Source organism: Citrus clementina, unplaced genomic scaffold (genome assembly GCF_000493195.1).
Source record: "Citrus clementina cultivar Clemenules unplaced genomic scaffold, Citrus_clementina_v1.0 scaffold_2, whole genome shotgun sequence".
Lineage (NCBI taxonomy): Eukaryota > Viridiplantae > Streptophyta > Magnoliopsida > Sapindales > Rutaceae > Citrus > Citrus x clementina.
The window spans coordinates 32,697,298-32,715,744 of NW_006262688.1; the positions used below are offsets into that span (position 1 = coordinate 32,697,298).

The 18,447-nt window shown below is 35.4% G+C and overlaps 2 protein-coding genes across 3 annotated transcripts; both read left to right on the forward strand.

The window, feature by feature from the left end:
• Window positions 1-3,172: 3,172 nt before the first annotated feature.
• LOC18052423 (equilibrative nucleotide transporter 3) lies at window positions 3,173-6,620 on the forward strand. 2 transcript variants are annotated; one of them, XM_024190036.1, is made up of 10 exons: window positions 3,173-3,315; window positions 3,721-3,793; window positions 3,891-3,995; window positions 4,231-4,386; window positions 4,478-4,621; window positions 4,715-4,820; window positions 5,048-5,220; window positions 5,344-5,504; window positions 5,864-6,122; window positions 6,213-6,620. In XM_024190036.1, exons 2-10 carry the CDS (start codon window positions 3,752-3,754, stop codon window positions 6,324-6,326), a joined length of 1,260 nt encoding a protein of 419 aa, XP_024045804.1. In that variant the 5' UTR covers window positions 3,173-3,315; window positions 3,721-3,751; the 3' UTR covers window positions 6,327-6,620. The 2 variants fall into 2 exon arrangements, with proteins under 2 accessions (XP_024045804.1, XP_006449192.2); XM_006449129.2 differs by having other exon boundaries at window positions 3,734-3,793.
• A 3,901-nt stretch (window positions 6,621-10,521) lies between these two features.
• LOC18052424 (lysine-specific demethylase JMJ25) lies at window positions 10,522-17,163 on the forward strand. The gene is given in 14 exon segments (XM_024190978.1): window positions 10,522-11,512; window positions 11,598-11,743; window positions 12,264-12,369; window positions 12,464-12,596; window positions 12,719-12,782; window positions 12,887-12,942; window positions 12,945-13,636; window positions 14,307-14,636; window positions 15,224-15,673; window positions 15,727-15,744; window positions 15,818-15,890; window positions 15,974-16,059; window positions 16,495-16,614; window positions 16,724-17,163. Coding segments are annotated over 14 exon segments (2,958 nt in total). The 5' UTR covers window positions 10,522-10,900; the 3' UTR covers window positions 16,796-17,163.
• The last annotated feature ends 1,284 nt before the right edge of the window (window positions 17,164-18,447 follow it).

An 18,447-nucleotide genomic window follows, 5' to 3' on the forward strand; every position in this document is an offset into this window, starting at 1 on the left:
TGAGGCTTTTGTCTTCTCTCTTGAAAAGCAAATGCAAATACTGCTTAAAATCTTGGTGAAGAAAGTCATTAAGTTTATCGGAGGGTGATAGAGCCAACCAAATAATAATAATAATAATAATAATATAACGTATGCAAATCATAACTGAATGAAGACTTACTTCCCACTGTAGAGAATTTTTGTGGGGAAAAAAAGTACTGCAAGAGCCTAGGTGTTTGCTGTAGTAAAATAGAGAGCATATTTTATGCTCTGTTGGAATGTAAAATGTCAAGGAAAATTTGGCAAAACTCTCTACTGGCAGCTGATTTTCACGACGAGAATATTCAGGATATAGTCAGTTTGCTGTATTTTTGGCCTCAGCAGCAGACTAAGCTAGATGGAGAGTTAGTTGTAGCTTTATTTTGGGTTATTTGGAATGCAAGAGATAGATGTTGTTCTAGGGAAAAAAAAGAAAACCCTACCATATTAATGCTGAGAAGCAAAAAACAGTGGTGCCCCCTTCTAATGGCTGGCTAAAATGTGAATGTTGTTGTTGGTGCTGGAAAACAAGTAGCGGGTTCGACAGTTATGGTTACAGACTCCGATAGCAATTGTATAGTTGCTGTTGTCACAGCAACTAAATATTTTGGCAATATGGTAATGGCTGAAGCCACTGCCGTGCAGTGGGGAATGCAACTTGCCTTGAACATTGTTGGGGGGATGGATTCTGTGGTTTTAGAATAGAAAAGGTAGCACGACAAAAATATTTTAGGTGATCTCAGAAATTATGGGAACCAAAAAGAATTTTTAAAATTTCAAAGCTTAGGACACTCCTAAATTATGTAATGGCATAGCTTACTCAATAGCTAAACTAGCACTCAAAGGATGGTAACTATTATATGGTCGGATGAATTTTTCCAACACACGTACGTTATGTTCTTATTTTCAAGTTGATCTATCGTGAGGTTTATTTTCTTTTTCCTTTTTTTTTTTAATTCAGATCGCTTTTTTCAATTTTTTTAATATTTATATAACCATTTTCTAACGAGGGCATGATGCCAGTAAAATAAAATAAAAATCAATATATTGGAGAGTTTTGTTTTTTTGTATATTAATGTATTGAAATATATATTTTCAAAATTTTTGTGGCTCCTCAATTTATTAAAATAAAGACATTCTCATTTAGAGAATTATTATTATTGTTATTATTAATATTATTTCTATAGAGTAGTGATCTGATTCAAGATTTTAAATTTTATTAAAGTTCGCGACGAGTTGATAATGATGTAAACATACTTTTATAACATTATAAATTATTTGACAATTAATGTTTGTTTACTATTTACCATGCAATAGAAAATTTTCTTATATATATATATATATATAAAGAGAGAATGAGAGAGAGAGAGAGACATTAGACCTACCTCCAAAAGATAATAAAATTAATTTGGCATTTAAAGCGTTGCAAGGGTTGAAGTGCGAGGGATATGCTTAATCTGGAGGGGCCGTGAGGATGGGTGGGATGCCGCAATAGAAACAACACTCTGCAAGCTTTGTCACCACCCAAACGAATCCACCCTCTTATGGATTGGACTTAGGTATGCCCAATCGCGGCTTCTGGATTTTCTCTTGTAATCTTGTAACATCAACTTCAGCAACAGAATGACTGTAGGTATTTAATTCGGAGAAATATGGTCATCGAACTTAAATACTAGTAAAACAAATCAAGTGGGCGCCATGGAAAATTAAGATTTTCTTTGGGATTGAGGTGTTGTAACTTTTAAAATACATCTGCTGTAGAAAAAAATTTATAATTATAAAATAAAAATTAATATTGCGTAATAAATATAATTTTTAAATAATAATTTTAACAAAATTAGTAAAGATATAATAAATTTTTCATCATATAAGTGTAAAATCAAATTAATTTAACATCTAAATTACATGAATTAATGTTTACTAAATACTTAAATATTATACTTTTTTAAATTATAAATGTCCAACCTCAATCTAAATCGGACTATAAGAAATGTCAAATATTATAATTTTTAATTTCCTTCCTTTTCAATGACACACATTTCAAGGCATATACATGAATCACGATCACCAAATGGGGATACCTTATGGCTTTGACTACAAACGGAACCGACGTGTATAAACAGAGGATAATAATTCACACAGATTATATCAGGCCCAGAGGCCCTTCACCTTTTGAGCTTTTGACAGACGGGCCATTATATATATATATATATTTTTTTATTTGTTCACATCAACCCCTTGTTTAAAAATTTGGTGTGTCGAAATATATAACTAACATTGATAGAGCGTGGACAACTTTGTTTCTTTCTCATATTTGACTTCTCCTTCAAATTTTAGGGCACCAAATTGGTTACCTTTCACACGTAATGATTCTGCATCTAATGCCAACTGTCTTTTGCAATGCGTAGCCGCAATTGTAACTTACCGAATTAAAATCCAAAGATATATTTTCCTTCCCTGAATATATTTCCCAAATTAATCATACTGTATGATGACGCATATAGAACTAAGCACGTCTCTCTCTCTCTCTCTGGATATATATTTATTTAGAATGTTACTTTTTGGTGCACGAATTTGCATGCAGATACCTACTTCATTGTCTCCAGAAATTAATGGAAATATATATGTATGAAGGTTTTTTCTTTTTATTATGTCTTTATTTTTTCTCATTATTTAACCATATGATTTAATAAAATTAGTGTTCAATTTAATATTAAACCATGTTATTTAATAGAGTTAGTGTTTAATTAACCATAAAATTATATAAGTTAATAATGTCTCTAAGTTAAATTTTGGCCTAACCGGAGAATTCATATAAATATAATTAATGTTATTTTACATTTTTAATTTTTGGCCTTTTGTATCCACTAAACTTGCGTTGCTTGTGGGCTGTGGAGTGCGGACGGTAGGTTTTGACTAATAAATACACATGTGCAATGAAAGCAATTTTCTTGCGCCAAGATTCTTTTGATACTCTTTCCTTACTACCCGCTCCCCACTTTACTACCTGTGGATATGAATCACTGCGTCAATATTATTCTATCCACCGTTTTCAGGAATCTTGAATCTCTTTGATCATTCATTTGAAAAAAAAAAAAAAAACTCTTTAAATAATTTTTCAACTTTTAAATGCTGACCTACTTTTGCTTTCATACTTTTCAGTTCACACTCTTCGTTTTAGATAATTATAGTCAGGCTTCCTGCTCCTTTTTCTTTCTATATATATAACTTCTATTCCATGTGTGGTTGCTGCTTCAGCCTTCATTGTTTCTGATATTTTTGCCAGCATAAACTAAGGTAGTCGCTTTGTCAAGTTCTGTTTTTTAGTCTTGTAATAAAATATTTGTCTTTCTCATATTTCTGAATTCACAAATTGCATTCTTTTTTTAATGCACAGAATACCTTGACTGTAACGTAATCATACTGTGATGACTTTTTAATCGTGCTCTTTTTGCATTACCTATTTCATAGACCAATATCTTAAGGATTGAGTTACGTATAACGTAACTTAGCACACACACAGCAACAGTAGTAGGTCCCATCAATAGTTACTGTTGCTATGTATGGGTGTATGTTACCTTTAATGTAACATAAGGGATCCTATATCTTAATTTTTATCTGTTTGTGATAATATCAACCCCCATGTAAGGAGTCAAACTTTTAGACTGCTTAAATTAAAGTTTATATTGTTTCTGTTGTAAGCGTTGATCAATAGATTTTAGAGGGAGCAGTCATGGCTCTTGCTGTTGAAACTGAAACCCCACTAAGGCTTGAGGTTAGTACTTGATCTTTCTTTCGTTGATTCATACTATAAGTTGCTTCAAAATTAGTTATGTTAAATTTGATATTCATTTGATTCCTGTAATCAACAGGGGAAGTACAAAGCTATGGCAGTCTGTTGGGTTCTCGGGATCGGCTCCCTTATCTCTTGGAACAGTATGCTGACAATAGGAGATTACTACAATAACTTGTTCAAGGTAGGTGGGTAGCTGATGTTTCATTATCACATCTTCCTTTAATTGCTGCTTTTGAAAATCAGTGTTAAGTTACTTTATAAGCAGGAAAGAGGGCAATTGTTATTATTATTATTATTTTTTTTTAATAATTGATTTGATTAGGAATTGGATATTTAGCCTGCTTAGAAAATCAAATTATAGAACTATTTATGAGCATTAGGTGCCTAGTTTAATGATGTTTTCATTTCTTTTGCAGAAATATCATCCAACAAGGGCGCTTACCCTTGTTTATCAACCATTTGCGCTTGGAACAATGGCAACACTTGCATACAATGAATCAAAGATCGATACCAGAAAGAGAAACATTACTGGTTACACTATTTTCTTTGCAAGTACTTTGGCACTCCTACTCGTAAGTAGTGTGATGCTTTTTTCTGCACTGTACCTTGATTATAAATTGCTTCCAGCAAATTTATGTCTGATTTGCAACTGCTTTCTGACAGTTGGATTTAGCCACATCTGGAGAAGGAGGACTTGGACCTTTTCTTGGTGTATGTGTGTTTGTTGCTTTGTTTGGAGTTGCAGATGCCCATGTTCAAGGTGGTATTGTTGGGGACTTGTCCTTCATGTACCCTGAATTCATGCAGGTTGATATTTCTAATTTGCTTTGACAGTTGTTTCTAATCTATTTTTGAAAAGCGAATTTATTTCTTACTACATGTTGGCATTCTGTTCTGCAGTCTTTCTTTGCTGGTTTGGCTGCATCAGGTGCTCTAACCTCTGGTTTGAGGTTACTAACAAAGGCTGCCTTTGAAAAGTCTCATGATGGTCTTCGCAAGGGAGTTAGTACGTTTCTTTTCTCGTCAATAGACAAAATTTGGTTTGTGTTTCTATTTTTCAACTGTAAACTTGTTTTTTCACTCAGTAGTCACTACGTCTCTCGAACAGCCCGTAAATGTTGATTTTTCTCATACTCTGTGGTGCTTAAAATGAAAAGTGCACGAACAGTCATCTATAGGTTACCACATACCAGAAGCTATATTAATGAGAGTTTCTTTTTGTCTTTTTTGTAGTGTTATTCCTGGCAATATGTACATCGTTTGAGTTTCTATGTATTCTCCTATATGCATTTTTCTTCCCAAAACTCCCAATAGTCAAGTACTTTCGCTCAAAGGCTGCTTCAGAAGGATCAAAAACTGTTTCAGCTGATCTTGCAGCTGCTGGCATCCAAACAAAAGCAGCCCAGGTATTGTTTTATCTTACTTCGACTTATATGCTCCTTGTTTGAGAATGTTTTTTGCAATGCCAATCTTGTTTGAGAATCTTTTTTGCAATTCCAATTCTCCTAATAACTTTGGCAGTTCTGCAGGCTGAAGATGAAGCCAAACAATATGAACGGTTGAGCAATAAGCAACTATTCATCCAGAATTTTGATTATGCTCTCGACCTGTTTCTGATTTACGTGCTGACTTTGTCCATTTTTCCGGGATTCTTATATGAAAATACTGGACAGCACCGGTTGGGTGAATGGTAAGTGCTGTTCTATGGCAAAAGAAAATTTGGATTGCATCTTGTATCTTAGTCGTGGATATATGCTGAATGCATATACTCTGTTTGTCTTAGAATTGAAGGGAATATGCTTTGAAGGAGTATTATTTTTGTCCCTATAATACTCATTGCTGGAATTTGAATATCTTGCCTCCATGTTTAGCTAGTTTTCTGAGAACTTGTGTAGTATTCATGTTCACTGAAACTGAAAAATTAATCAGCGTACCATTAATTGACAATTGAAATTGGAAAGTTTGAATCTTGAATAAGCTTTTGAACTAAACACATTTTAGCATATTGATAGCCCTTGCAGATTTTTTATATGGCTGGCGATCTTTCAGGTATTCGCTTGTTCTGATAGCATCATACAACGTGTGGGATCTAATAGCAAGATACATTCCCCTCGTGAAATGCGTGAAATTGGAATCCAGAAAGGGCCTTATGATCACTATTCTCTGTCGTTTCTTACTCGTCCCTGCATTTTACTTCACTGCTAAATATGGTGATCAGGGATGGATGATCTTTCTCACTTCCTTCTTGGGATTAACAAATGGTTACCTGACAGTATGTGTTATGACAGTAGCACCCAAAGGTTACAAGGTTAGTTGGCACCATACTTCGTCATTATTTTGCGATAACGCTTGATTTTCATCTTTTCCTAACCAAATGATTGGGTTTTCCGTTTTGTAGGGACCTGAGCAAAATGCCCTGGGTAACATACTTGTGTTATTTCTCCTGGGCGGCTTATTTGCCGGGGTTGCTCTTGACTGGCTGTGGCTCATTGGTAAGAAAGACGGCTTTTAACGATGAGAGCAAAATTTCTCTTGTTGCTGATGAAGAAAGTTAAGTACGAATACATTCAGAATAAGATGTAAGAGGAAATGATTGTACAGTTTCGCACAAATTCAGGAAGAATAGCACTTACCAGGGGAACAGACCATGAGCAATTTAAAGAAAGACTTCATTCATTGGGGTCACTAACAAAGTTGGCATCCTGCAGACTAGTTTCCACAGCAATTCCTATGAATGAATATTTAACTATGTTGGACTTTCAAAATTAATGCCAGTTGAATTTGAATGTAATTGATCTTTGCAAAACAATTGATCTGCTTTCTTCTTTCTTTCTCAATTGCTTAATAGAATATGAACTTTGCGACAGTTGGCCAGTATCAAATTCAGCAGCAATTGAATTTTCGCCGGCAAATTTCGAAGCAATCGTTTATTAGGCTACATTTGCCACGTGGCAATCAAAATTATTGAAACCCCCAGCATTCAAGGATAAACTACCAACATAAATTTTTCTTATTCCTACAGTTAGAGTTTAACGGTCAACAATTGTTCAAACATGTCCACTCTTTCTTGTCACACAACCCTTCTTCCCCTTACAAAACCTATGCGCTCAAGCTTCTCCTTAAGAAAGCAGAAACATAATATGTACAAAACCAAGTTCACCAGCAAACGTTTTGAGAGTTCTTGAAGTAACAATCTCTCAGGCCATCTTCGTTATCTGGGAATCAAATTGTTGCCTTGTTGCTGAAATATTCTGAATGTGCCTTGCTTTTCCTCGACTCCCTTTTTATTGATAAAACATTACGTGAAGAAATAACTCTTTATTGGTATCTTTAAAAAGAGATGGTTTAAATTCATTCTTTGACATTAAAAATGTCATCACAATCCACATTGCCTTTGAAGGTTTTCTCATCCTGTTTGCTTCCCTGAGTTTTGAATCCTCTGCATGGTAATGGCATCAACAGGTTTTAGTGCTCATAGATGTTTTAGAAAACAGTTTGTGTTCTTATATTATTAAATTTCTCAACATAAGTTGATATGAAATTGAATCTTTTATGTGTAAATTCTATCTATAAACCTCTCCAACTGCAAATATTTCTCTTCCGGAGAAATTTCAATAATCACATCCTGAAAATATTGCATACATGGTTTCATTTCCTTGGTTTCTTTGACGTTTGATTTCTTGTCTTTAAGTTTTAAATATTTTTTAACAAAAAATTTCTAAAAATGATGTTATCATCCTTTACTAACTTTCCAAGGTGCCAAAGAATTGTAAATAGACCAATTCTAAAATTGGTCAGGTATTGGCACAAAGAACCAATTCCTGTATCATGGGAAAAACCTGATATTGGCTGGACTAAATTAAACTTTGATGGATCCTGCAAAGGCAGAACCGGTAAATCCAGCATTGGAGGGATCTTCAGAGACCACAAGGCTGAATTCTTACTGGGTTATGCGGAATCCATAGGAAGAACAACTAGCACCATTGCTGAACTATCTGCCCTACGAAGAGGCCTCGAGTTGGTACTCGAAAATGGATGGAGTGATGTATGGCTCGAAGGTGATGCCAAATCATTGGTTGATATAATTGTGCAAAGAAGGCACGTTAGATGTGCAGAAGTGCAAAGGCACATTAGTGACGTAACATCAATCATACCAGAACTTAATAATTGTGTTGTGACTCATATATATAGGGAAGGCAACAGAGCTGCTGATAAGTTTGCTCAACTAGGACACCTATTGAAGAAGCCTCAAATCTGGCGGCATCCGCCTAATGAAGTGTTACAAATTATGCATGATGATGCAGGGGGCAAGATTATTCTTCGTAGGAGATAGTAACATTGTAGGTATTATTGATTTGTTTACTACATACGACATAATTCTTTCTTTTTGGTCCTTAACCAATGATAACTATGCTCTTCATTTTTTTATGTACATAATGCAAATCTAGTTATAAATCATCACATTGAAGTTTGTTCTGTAACCAATTGTGCAACAATCATTTTGAAATGAATGTGTAAACTATCAATGTTCTGCAGCTTAATTTAGGCCCTCATGCGTCTTAATTTTAATTTTAAAGACTCCGTTTATCAATTCTGATAGAGGCTGTGACTGTCAAGATTAATAACCTGTACAAGTCTTCATCTAAAGTTATCCTCTTTGGATTTAAATATTGCTCGAAGCACGCAACACATCGCTTTTCTTTAAATGATGATGTAGGAGCTGGTCAATAACTTAATTAATGGAAGTGTAGGTAATGATCCCAAGCGGGAATCAAACCACCAGAGTGGCTAATTCGGGACCTACCGCCAATCAAACGGTCCCCATCAACATCCAGGAGTCGTGTGTGAAGTTGTTAGCATGAAACGACTAAAAATTTTGGTAGACCAGAAAAACTAATCACATGTGGAGAAAAGATGCAGTACAAATACTCCAGTACAAAATCCAGTACAGTTCTCTGACGGCAATTCAATGAGATGACAAACAGCCAAGGTTGAGTTGAGGAAAGATTTTATAGCATTGCTTAAATGAGGGGCGGAGACACGCATAATAATGTGTAGTACAATGTAATACAAAGTCGCTGTACTACATTCCGTTTTCCATGGCCATGTTTTCCTATATAATAATAGCAGATGAGATGATACACCAAGATTTATGGATCTGTTGCAGTTGAAACAAGCACTTGAAGATTCCCAGATTGAAAAAAACATCATTGAGTGCAGCGTTGATGAATATTTGTCGGTGCTTTGCCAATATTTCTCTATACTAGCCAGGATTCTTTCACCAGCGCTGCACTCGATCATGTTTTTTAGCTCTGCTGGTTCAGGATTATCCAGATAATACGCCACATGACAGTTGACAGGTTTCTTTTCTCACTTTGTTTGGTTTCAATTTTAGTCTTGGTTCAAATTTTGGAGGTTCTGAAGAGCATATATGCTCAATTATTGTCAGCGCCGTCAATAATGAAATGCTTTGTGACTATATATGTTTATTGCTGCTTATTATCAGAAATCGTCTAAGAGAAGGCCAATTTGGGGCCGCAGACACAGCCACTTTTGTCATAACTATTGCAATATTGCTTGCCTTGACTTATTTTCCAGAGCCTGTGCAAGCAAATGGCTGAATTATGACTCTGATTTAGATAGTTTGGTGTGAGAATTTTGTTGTTTTTCCCTCGGTGACACAATCGTCAATAATATCATCAATCAATTTATCAGCGCGGGTGTTTTAAATCCAATATTTCGTGCTTGGATTGGTCTCCTTGATAGTAACCACAACATTCACTAATGCAAAAAGAGGATTTCCACTTTCCAAGTATAATTCAGCATTGGAACCAGAAATTAATGGGCCCTTTTTTTTTCTTTTTTCTTTTTTTTTTTTAAAAAAAAAACACTTTTCCACACATTTATTTGAGCCTCCCGAGAAACTGATAAGCCTCACAAATCTGCATTATTTACGCTGCACCATTTTTTGTCATCTGTATCTTCTACCCTTGCACCTCTAATTTTTGTAGAAATTTGAAAATACATCTGACATGCTATATGAATTATACAATAAGTAAAATGATAAGTAAATTGTGTTATGATATATATATATATATATATATGTATTTAATTTAAAAAAAATTATCATACGTAACATTAAATAATTGTAGTTTCTGTGATATACTTTGAAATTCTTCCAATATCTCACATGTTGTTAGTATGCCTGCATGAATAACGTTTGTTTTAACACTAAAGCATCCTTCTTATATACTATGATAACCATATTATTTTTATCACACAGTTGTGTTTCTGATCTTGGAAAACCCTTTTGGCCCGTAGCCAGAATCAAGTAAGATGCTTCTGCTACAAGCCATGTTCAGATCAGAGGAGATGAGATGTACAACACAGCTAATGCGATGAAAATCACAGGATTCTTCTTTGCTTACAGTGGATTCACGAGAAGATAACAAAATTGCATTAAATTTTGTTCTCAGTTCATGCACTTGTGGCTTTTATAGACAAAATTTCAAACATAACAGTCGCGCAATTGATGCATAAAGCAATATTGAGTACTGATCTGGTGCCAAAACAATGAAATATCATTCAACCAAAACAAGCTTGTAAAACAAAATGCAGCAAAACTAGTTACCTGCGGCAATTGGCACTTATAACAACAGTAATAAATATCATATAATATAATATAATCAAGGTGTCTGCACTGGAAAATTCAATAAAGCGAAAACAATAACTACCAAGAAGGCCTATCTGCCTATCTCTATCTCTCTATCTGCGTGTACACTTATAGAAAGTAGAAACCAAACACCGATCGAAATCGTGGCGCCCGCTCGATCTCCATTTGCCACGAAATTGAAGATCTCGGAGACCAAATTGGACTCAATCTCTGTCATAAATTACGGAATATGCCACTATCTCTTCGATTCATTCCACTCGAGTATACCAACTGAAAAATAATAAATAGTGTCTCCAAACGCCCACAATTTCACTAAAAACTAAAACCTCAAACTTTCGCCTCACCCTCCAAATTTTCCCGAGAAAATTTCTAACTTTCCGGGAAAATCCGTAACTTTCCCGGGAAATTCCAAAATGCAAGAAGAAGAAGATCTGCCGGACCATCTACGGTGCAAGAGAACGGATGGTAAGCAATGGAGGTGCAATCGACGCGTAATGGAGGACAAAAAGCTATGCGAACTTCATCATCTTCAAGGCCGTCACCGTCAGAACAGGGAGAAAGTTCCCGAATCGCTAAAAATCCAGAGAAAACATAAGAAAATCTTCAAGGTTCAACAGAGAACAGAAATTAGGGCACGGAAGTCGAAGAAACTCAAAAGAAAGAAGAAGAAGCGAGTTATCGGCGAATCTGAAGCGTTGGATGAGGCTTTAAAGAAAATGAAACTAAAGCGAGGAGACTTACAGCTGGAATTGATAAGAATGGTGTTAAAAAGAGAAGTTGAAAAGCGAAAGAGGCAAAAAAATTTCGATTTCGAAGATGAAGAGAACTGTGACAACAGTAATTATAGCGATAGCGATAGAGAGTTAACACGAGAGTTGCCTAATGGCTTAATGGCAATTTCTAGTACAAATTCTGACAATGCAGGTACTTCTTGTGCTGTGAAAATAGGAGCTGAGGCGGCAGCGGTTAACAGAAGACGTTTTCGCTCTAAAAACATTGAACCAATGCCAGTTGGCACATTGCAGGTGTTAAATAATTTTAGAATTATGGTTATGATAATGATGTTTTGGTATTTCGAATGTTTGCAATTGACTGTTTTCGATGTTATAGGTAGTTCCATATAAAAGGGATGTGGTGAGTTTGAGGAGGAGGAGGAGGAGGAAGAGATGTCATTGGTGTAGGCGAAGGGGTCAGAGTTTGATTAAGTGTTCGAGTTGTCGTAAACTGTTTTTCTGCGTGGACTGTGTGAAAGAGTGGTATGTATTTTTAGTTTTTATATTTTTTTGAAAGTTTTTCATAGAGTTCATTATTCATGCTACCTATACATGACTTTACTTTTGTGCAAGTAGTTTTCGTCGAAATGTAGTAGTAAATGCAGAATTACTAACTTGGCGTGGAGTTAGGACTCAATATTTGAAGTAGTAGATTAAATCTAATTCTGAAAAGATAATATTACCAATGGTGCAATTATTAATTTATGACACATAAAGAAGCCTCGATTTACCTGTCGTAGAAACATATTTACATACTCACATTTGGGTAGTTCAGAAAATAATGGTTTTGGGAAGTTACACATCCAGCAGGAGAAATTGGTGTGCGTTTTCGTACAAATGCAGGTCATGTAACAATGCATTCTCTTCTTCTAGTCGTGCACTAAATGGTTGGTGACATTTATGAAGCTTTTTACTCTTTGATTTATCTTGGCTTTTGCTTTGCCAATCATAGTTAGAAGAAAAGTTGTGGTATTGAAAACTCTTGACATCTAAATGAATATAGGTATTTTGATACGCAAGAAGATGTTAAGAAGGCATGTCCAGTTTGTCGTGGAACTTGTGGCTGTAAGGCCTGCTCATCAAGTCAATATAGAGACATTGATTATAAGGTCTGACAATTGATATGCTAAATTGTATGACTAATATATGCCTATTTTCAGGCTGGATACTGATCCTTCAATGTACCTACAAATTATGTTTCAGGACTTGTTGAAGGCCAATAATGAAGTTGACAAAGTTTTACATTTTCATTATTTGATCTGTATGCTTCTTCCCATTGTGAGACAAATAAACCAGGACCAAAACGTTGAGCTAGAAATAGAAGCAAAAATAAAAGGTAGATAAAACTTGCCCATTAGAGCTTCGTTCTCAGATTCTGCATGTTGATCTTCTGACATCCATCGTCTAATCATAAAATTTGCCAGAAGATGGTATCTTTAATGTTTCCCTGTGTGACAGGCCAAAACCCGTCTGAAGTTCAGATACAGGAGGCTGAATTTAAGTATAATAGGCTATATTGCTGGTATGTTCCTTGCTGCTGATTTCTTATGCCATATCTTGAAATAAAAAGTAGATAACTTTTAACTTTGTATCATTTTCTGATGCATGACATGACTTCTGGAGCAGCAGTAGTTGCAAGACGTCTATTGTAGATTACCATAGAAGCTGTGCAAGTTGTTCTTATACCTGTGCTTAAGCTGTTGTCGAGATATTTTGCAAGGTAGCTTATCTGGGTGTGTTAGAGCTCGCCTTTGCAAATGTCCAAACGGACGGAAAGTGTGCACATCTGGAGTACGAATTCTAGAGAAGAAATCTTTAAGGACCTATAAGGAAGGTTATGGCGGCACATATTTTGATTCTTCTGCAGCATCACCTAGTTGGAAAGTTCCTGATGGCACTGCTGGTATATTGTGCCCACCCATGGAGTTTGGTGGTTGTGGTGATAGCTTTCTTGATCTGAGATGTGTTTTCCCTTCTTCTTGGACTAAAGAACTGGAAATTAATGCCGAACAAATAGTAGGTTGTTATGAGTTGCCAGAAACCATAGACATGTCCTCGTGTTGCTCGGTTTGTACGGGGATGGATCATGAAGTTGATGGGACCAAACAGTTGAAAGTAGCTGCTATCAGAGAGAATTCAAATGATAACTTTCTATTTTACCCTACTCTTATGGATGTTCAAGGTGACAAACTTGAGCATTTCCAGAAACACTGGCGTAAAGGTCAACCTATAATAGTTCGAAATGTGCTTGAGGTTACATCAGATTTAAGTTGGGATCCAATAGTCATGTTCTGCACTTATCTTAAGAATAGTAGTCTCAAATCTGAGAATGATGGAGGAGCAGTTGAAGAAACTGGTTGCTCCGACTGGTTCGAGGTTAGTGTGACCATTTTTTAAACTTATAGATGTTGCTCTCTCTCTCTCTCATCTCTCATCTCTCATCTCTCATCTTGCTTGGTAAATGGACCATAACTATATTTTGTGGGGTGACATGTCTAGTAATTCTAATATGTGAACTTAATGTTGGATTTCAATTATGAGGTAAGAGAAGAGAATATTGCATTTTTATAAGCTACATAAACTTTCCATTAATGGTGGTCTGGAGTTCTGTCATTTCCAAAAAAATTGGTGCCCTTTGTGTATATGAAAGTTTGGGACACTAAGCAATTGGTCCATGGTATCACGCTAAGCTGCTTGGCAGAAAAATGGAGCTTAAATACCTATCCATTTTTCATCTTCTAGGTTGAAGATTGTAAGAGTTCTGACTGTGAGCTTCTGCGTTTTTCACTCATAAAACTATCTTTCACTGGTTTATTTTTTGAAAAATTAAAGCTAAACATGCTTATTCAGTCATTTCAATATTCTTTTCTGTGATGGGGCAGCTGTGTATTTAAAATGATAATCTGTTTCACATTGTTTGTTGGTCTTTTCTCAAGGGGTGATTGTACATTTCTGTCTGTTGCAAAGTAGGTTTCTATTTATTGCATTGTAGAATCTGAAAGTGAGTGTAGTTATTTAACCAGTTTGCTTCTGTTTCATTTGGCAGGTAGAAATTGGTGTCAAGCAGTTATTTTTGGGGTCTTTGAGGGGGCCAAAGCACGCTGATATGTGTAATGAGAAGCTAAAGTTGAAGGGTTGGCTTTCTTCTCGATTATTCCAAGAACAGTTTCCTGCTCATTATGCTGAGATTATTCGTGGCCTACCACTTCCTGAATACATGGATCCAAAAACAGGTGTTTTGAACATTGCTACAAAGCTTCCACAGAATTTCCCAACTTCTGACCTTGGCCCCTCTGTGTACATCTCATATAGTAGTGGTGAGGAACTTGCACAGGCTGACTCTGTGACAAAATTATGCTATGATTTATGTGATGTGGTATGTCTAGCTCTCTTTCATTTTCATTTATCCTTTATTCAAGTTTTCTTCTCTGTTAAAACTTAATTCATGCACTTTCTCTTTGAGTTTTTTCCTTAACTGTTAGTACGTTACATTAAAGATGCATTGCCTTCCATAATGCCCTAATGCTGTATCCCTACCTCATAGGATGAGAATGTTTTAGGAGTCTCCAAGCAGTTTGTTTGATGTATCAAACCCCTGGACGAATCAAATCTCCAGCTTCAAGTGTTTTAATACTAGCCTTTATATGAACCTTGAGTGATAGTGCCTTATTCTGCAATTATAAATTCTCTTCTACTTGAGAATTTTAGTTGATAACATCTTCAAAAATAATAATAATAATAAAAAAATAAAATTGTGAAGTTTAAGCTGAAGCATGTTGCTGCATGCACTTTTGTTACCATGTAACACCTGCAATGCATGTTTGTTAGTCTTCCTTTGTCTCAGGAGTTGTCATGTTTCTCATCGACAAAAGGGAAAAAAAGAGACCAAATTAATCATGCCAAAGAGTTTAGAAGAATTTGTGAGTAATTGTTGCCTTTCTTTCTGTCTGTTTTTGATACCAGGTTAATGTCTTGGCTCATACTACAGATGTCCCTGTATCTACAAAGCAGCTTAATAATATTAGGGAGTTGATGCAAGGGCACACAGGTCAACATCAAATGGACTCTGTGGAAGTTGCTCCTGAACAGAAGATGGCAAATGGAATGGGAGGAAAATCACATTCAGATTGTGAAAACAAGGAAGTTGGATTATGTGATGTGTTAGGAGAAGAAATCACCAGACATGAAGCTGGTGATTTAAATGTCAGAGATAGAAACTCATCTCACGATGGGGATTATGATACTGATTCTGATCCTGATTCCTTAATCCTGGGTTGTGGGACTAATCAAAACTCAAAAAAATCAGAAAAAAGGATGCATTTTAAGGATCACAAGAATAATTCCAACTATTTTATTAAGGAAAGACTGGCAGAGTCTTGTGGTGCCCAATGGGATCTTTGGAACATCCTCTCTGCGAAAAACATCCCATTGGGCACCACAAGACTCTGCCAGTCTTTCCTTAATAAAATGGCTTCCAAGATCATGTAAGTTCAGAATAGAAATGCCATACTGTTAGCTCGATGGAATCAGTGCTGATTGATTATTCCTCTGCTGCAGGTAGTTCATCCAATTCTTGATCAGAATTTCTTTCTTGATGCAACTCACAAAATGAGGCTTAAAGAGGAGTTTGGTAAATATATCTGTCCATTTATTTTTTCAAATTCCCAACAAAAATAAACTTACTGTTGATGTCCAAACTTTCACTGTGTCCAGAAATTGAGCCCTGGACTTTTGAGCAACATGTTGGAGAAGCTGTCATCATTCCTGCTGGATGTCCTTACCAGATTAGGAATCTTAAGGTAAAATGTGTAACACAGTTGAAACTCTTAATTGTAGAGTTCATAAACTCTTAATACTTGCCAGATTACAATGTGCAAATTAGTCAATGGCCGTTGTGATGGCTTTGCCATTACAAATGTGTGAAGCCCGCTGGTTTCCTTTTTTTTCCCTAAAAATTTTTTTATCGGTCTGTCACTATCAATGAGTTATTTGCAAATGATTACAAAGGGATAAAGTGTGAAAACTTGAAAACCTCCAAGTATGTTTATTGGAGAAAAGTAGGAGAGGAGAGTGAAGAAGTACACAGAAATTGCAGTTAAATGACTCTTAATTTGTCAATATAGTTGATTTCAGCAGCCTGTAATTAGTTGTGTTTAAATGCTTATATTAGTTTCAAGTTGAATAGGAAATTTATTTGCATTACTATTGTTTGTTTAATGTATAATTACCTGCAGTCCTGCGTTAATGTGGTTTTGGACTTTATCTCGCCGGAAAATGTTACCGAGTGCATTCAGTTGATTGATGAAATCCGACTGCTTCCTACTGACCATAAAGCCAAAGCAAACAAATTTGAGGTGAAATTCATCATCATTTTGGTTGCCAATTTTCCTTAATTATCAATCTTTGCTTATGTGAAATTGATTGGGTCAATTGAAAATGGTTTTACCATGTTGGCCAAAGCAGGTGACAAAAATGGCTCTTTATGCTATTAATACAGCAGTCAAGGAAATTCGTGAGCTTACATGTGCAGAGTAAGCCCCATTGGATGTAAAATTTTTACTTTGTGGTTCTCTGTCAAGTTCACTTCACATGAGACATGTCACAGAATGGTGCCCAATTTATGTCTGTGGCTGCCTACATTATCCTGGAGTTGAGTTGCCTGTTGGGTAACTCCAGCCAAATTTGAGTACATAACTCAAACTGTTATTAGGAATTTGATAATTTTTCGTGTATATAGGATAAATTTTTTTCTTTTTCTTTTTCTTTTTTTTCCCTAATGCTATGGGCTATTAGAGAGACAACATTCTGGAAAAAATACTTATAATCAGATCATATGACAACTCTTGAGATGGATTAGAACTAAGAAAATTGTAAATGATTCTCAATGAAAAATTTGTTGCTTAGCTGCAGCTATTGGTTATTTATATTATTGAAAATTGATTTAGTTGAACAGGTCAATTAAACTGCTTGTTGAAATATAGTTCCACTGTCCTTATTTGATAATACTTGTCAAATGTTCAATGAATGATACTTGTTTGTAATAGATTTCTGATTGTAAATATGAGCAAATATGAATTACATTTCTGATTGTAATATACGTATAAATGTTCCAAAATAAATAAATAAAAATTACGAATGCTCCAGATCAGGTAAATGAATCCTTCTTTAACAATGATATACTAACAGTACACTGTTGGTGCGCAGATTTGGATGAAATCTTAGTGTAAATTATTAAGAGATTTGTCTGTCCTAGGTATTTGAGGAGTGATAACTGACAACAGAAAAGAGATGCACATTTAGGTGAGAGACCAGGATTTGCTCAGCCAATAGCATTTCTTGCTTGCCAACAGAAGTACAATGCCCTGTTCCTATCGGTTGTGTCTTATGTTGTCTGAAATTACCGGTAAATTAAGTATAAAATAATAGAAATTTAAGAGTTTATTCTGTTTCACTTTTTTAAACTGTAAGGGATTTTGCAGTGAAATTCCATCGTGCAGTTGAGACTCGTGCATCGTAAAAGTTATTTTGTCAAAGTTTTTTGACTAATAGTTAGTGGTTAATGACTTAGGATTGATTTATATTGAATCATTGCTCTTTTAAGAAAAGAAGAAAAAAGAATTAAGAGTGATATAAGAGTTGATAATGTTGTGTAATTATAATTATAAATAATAATTTTTTATAAATTAGAAAAATATTATAAATTTTTCATCAAATCAAATAACTGATTCTGATCCCGACCAAACAAACTCTAACCTAACTGGCTAACAGTAAAGTAGTGGGATTACCAGTGACTGAAGTAGGTGATCAAGTTTCCGAACTTGTAACTTGTCATAGATTGCGACCTACTTCCAGATACTACCCCCTGATTTAAAGGGGGGTAACAGTAGGAATTACAGCATAGCAAAACATAGGGACCGTACTGTCTCGGTTTGCATTCACTGAAAGGACCTCACTTTTCTTCGCTCTTATGTCACCACCGTCAAACAACTCGTATTCTGCGAGGAGAGCTGACATGGTTACATAATAACTTCGGGGGATAATTTGAAGTTAATTCATTAAATTAAATAAAAATAATAACTTAAAACGGCTATGGCAGTCATAAATGAGCTGCCACATCACTTAGAACCAAAATTGTGAGACATTATTAAGGAAATAACGTTCTTCTGTTTTGAAACAGCCGTGAACGT

Coding starts and splice junctions, on each gene's coding strand:
- LOC18052423 (XM_024190036.1), top strand. CDS start 3,752: ATGGCTCTTGCTGTTGAAACTGAAACCCCACTAAGGCTTGAG. Junction 5,221..5,343: donor TCCAAACAAAAGCAGCCCAG/GTATTGTTTTAT, acceptor GCAGTTCTGCAG/GCTGAAGATGAAGCCAAACA. Junction 6,123..6,212: donor TAGCACCCAAAGGTTACAAG/GTTAGTTGGCAC, acceptor TCCGTTTTGTAG/GGACCTGAGCAAAATGCCCT.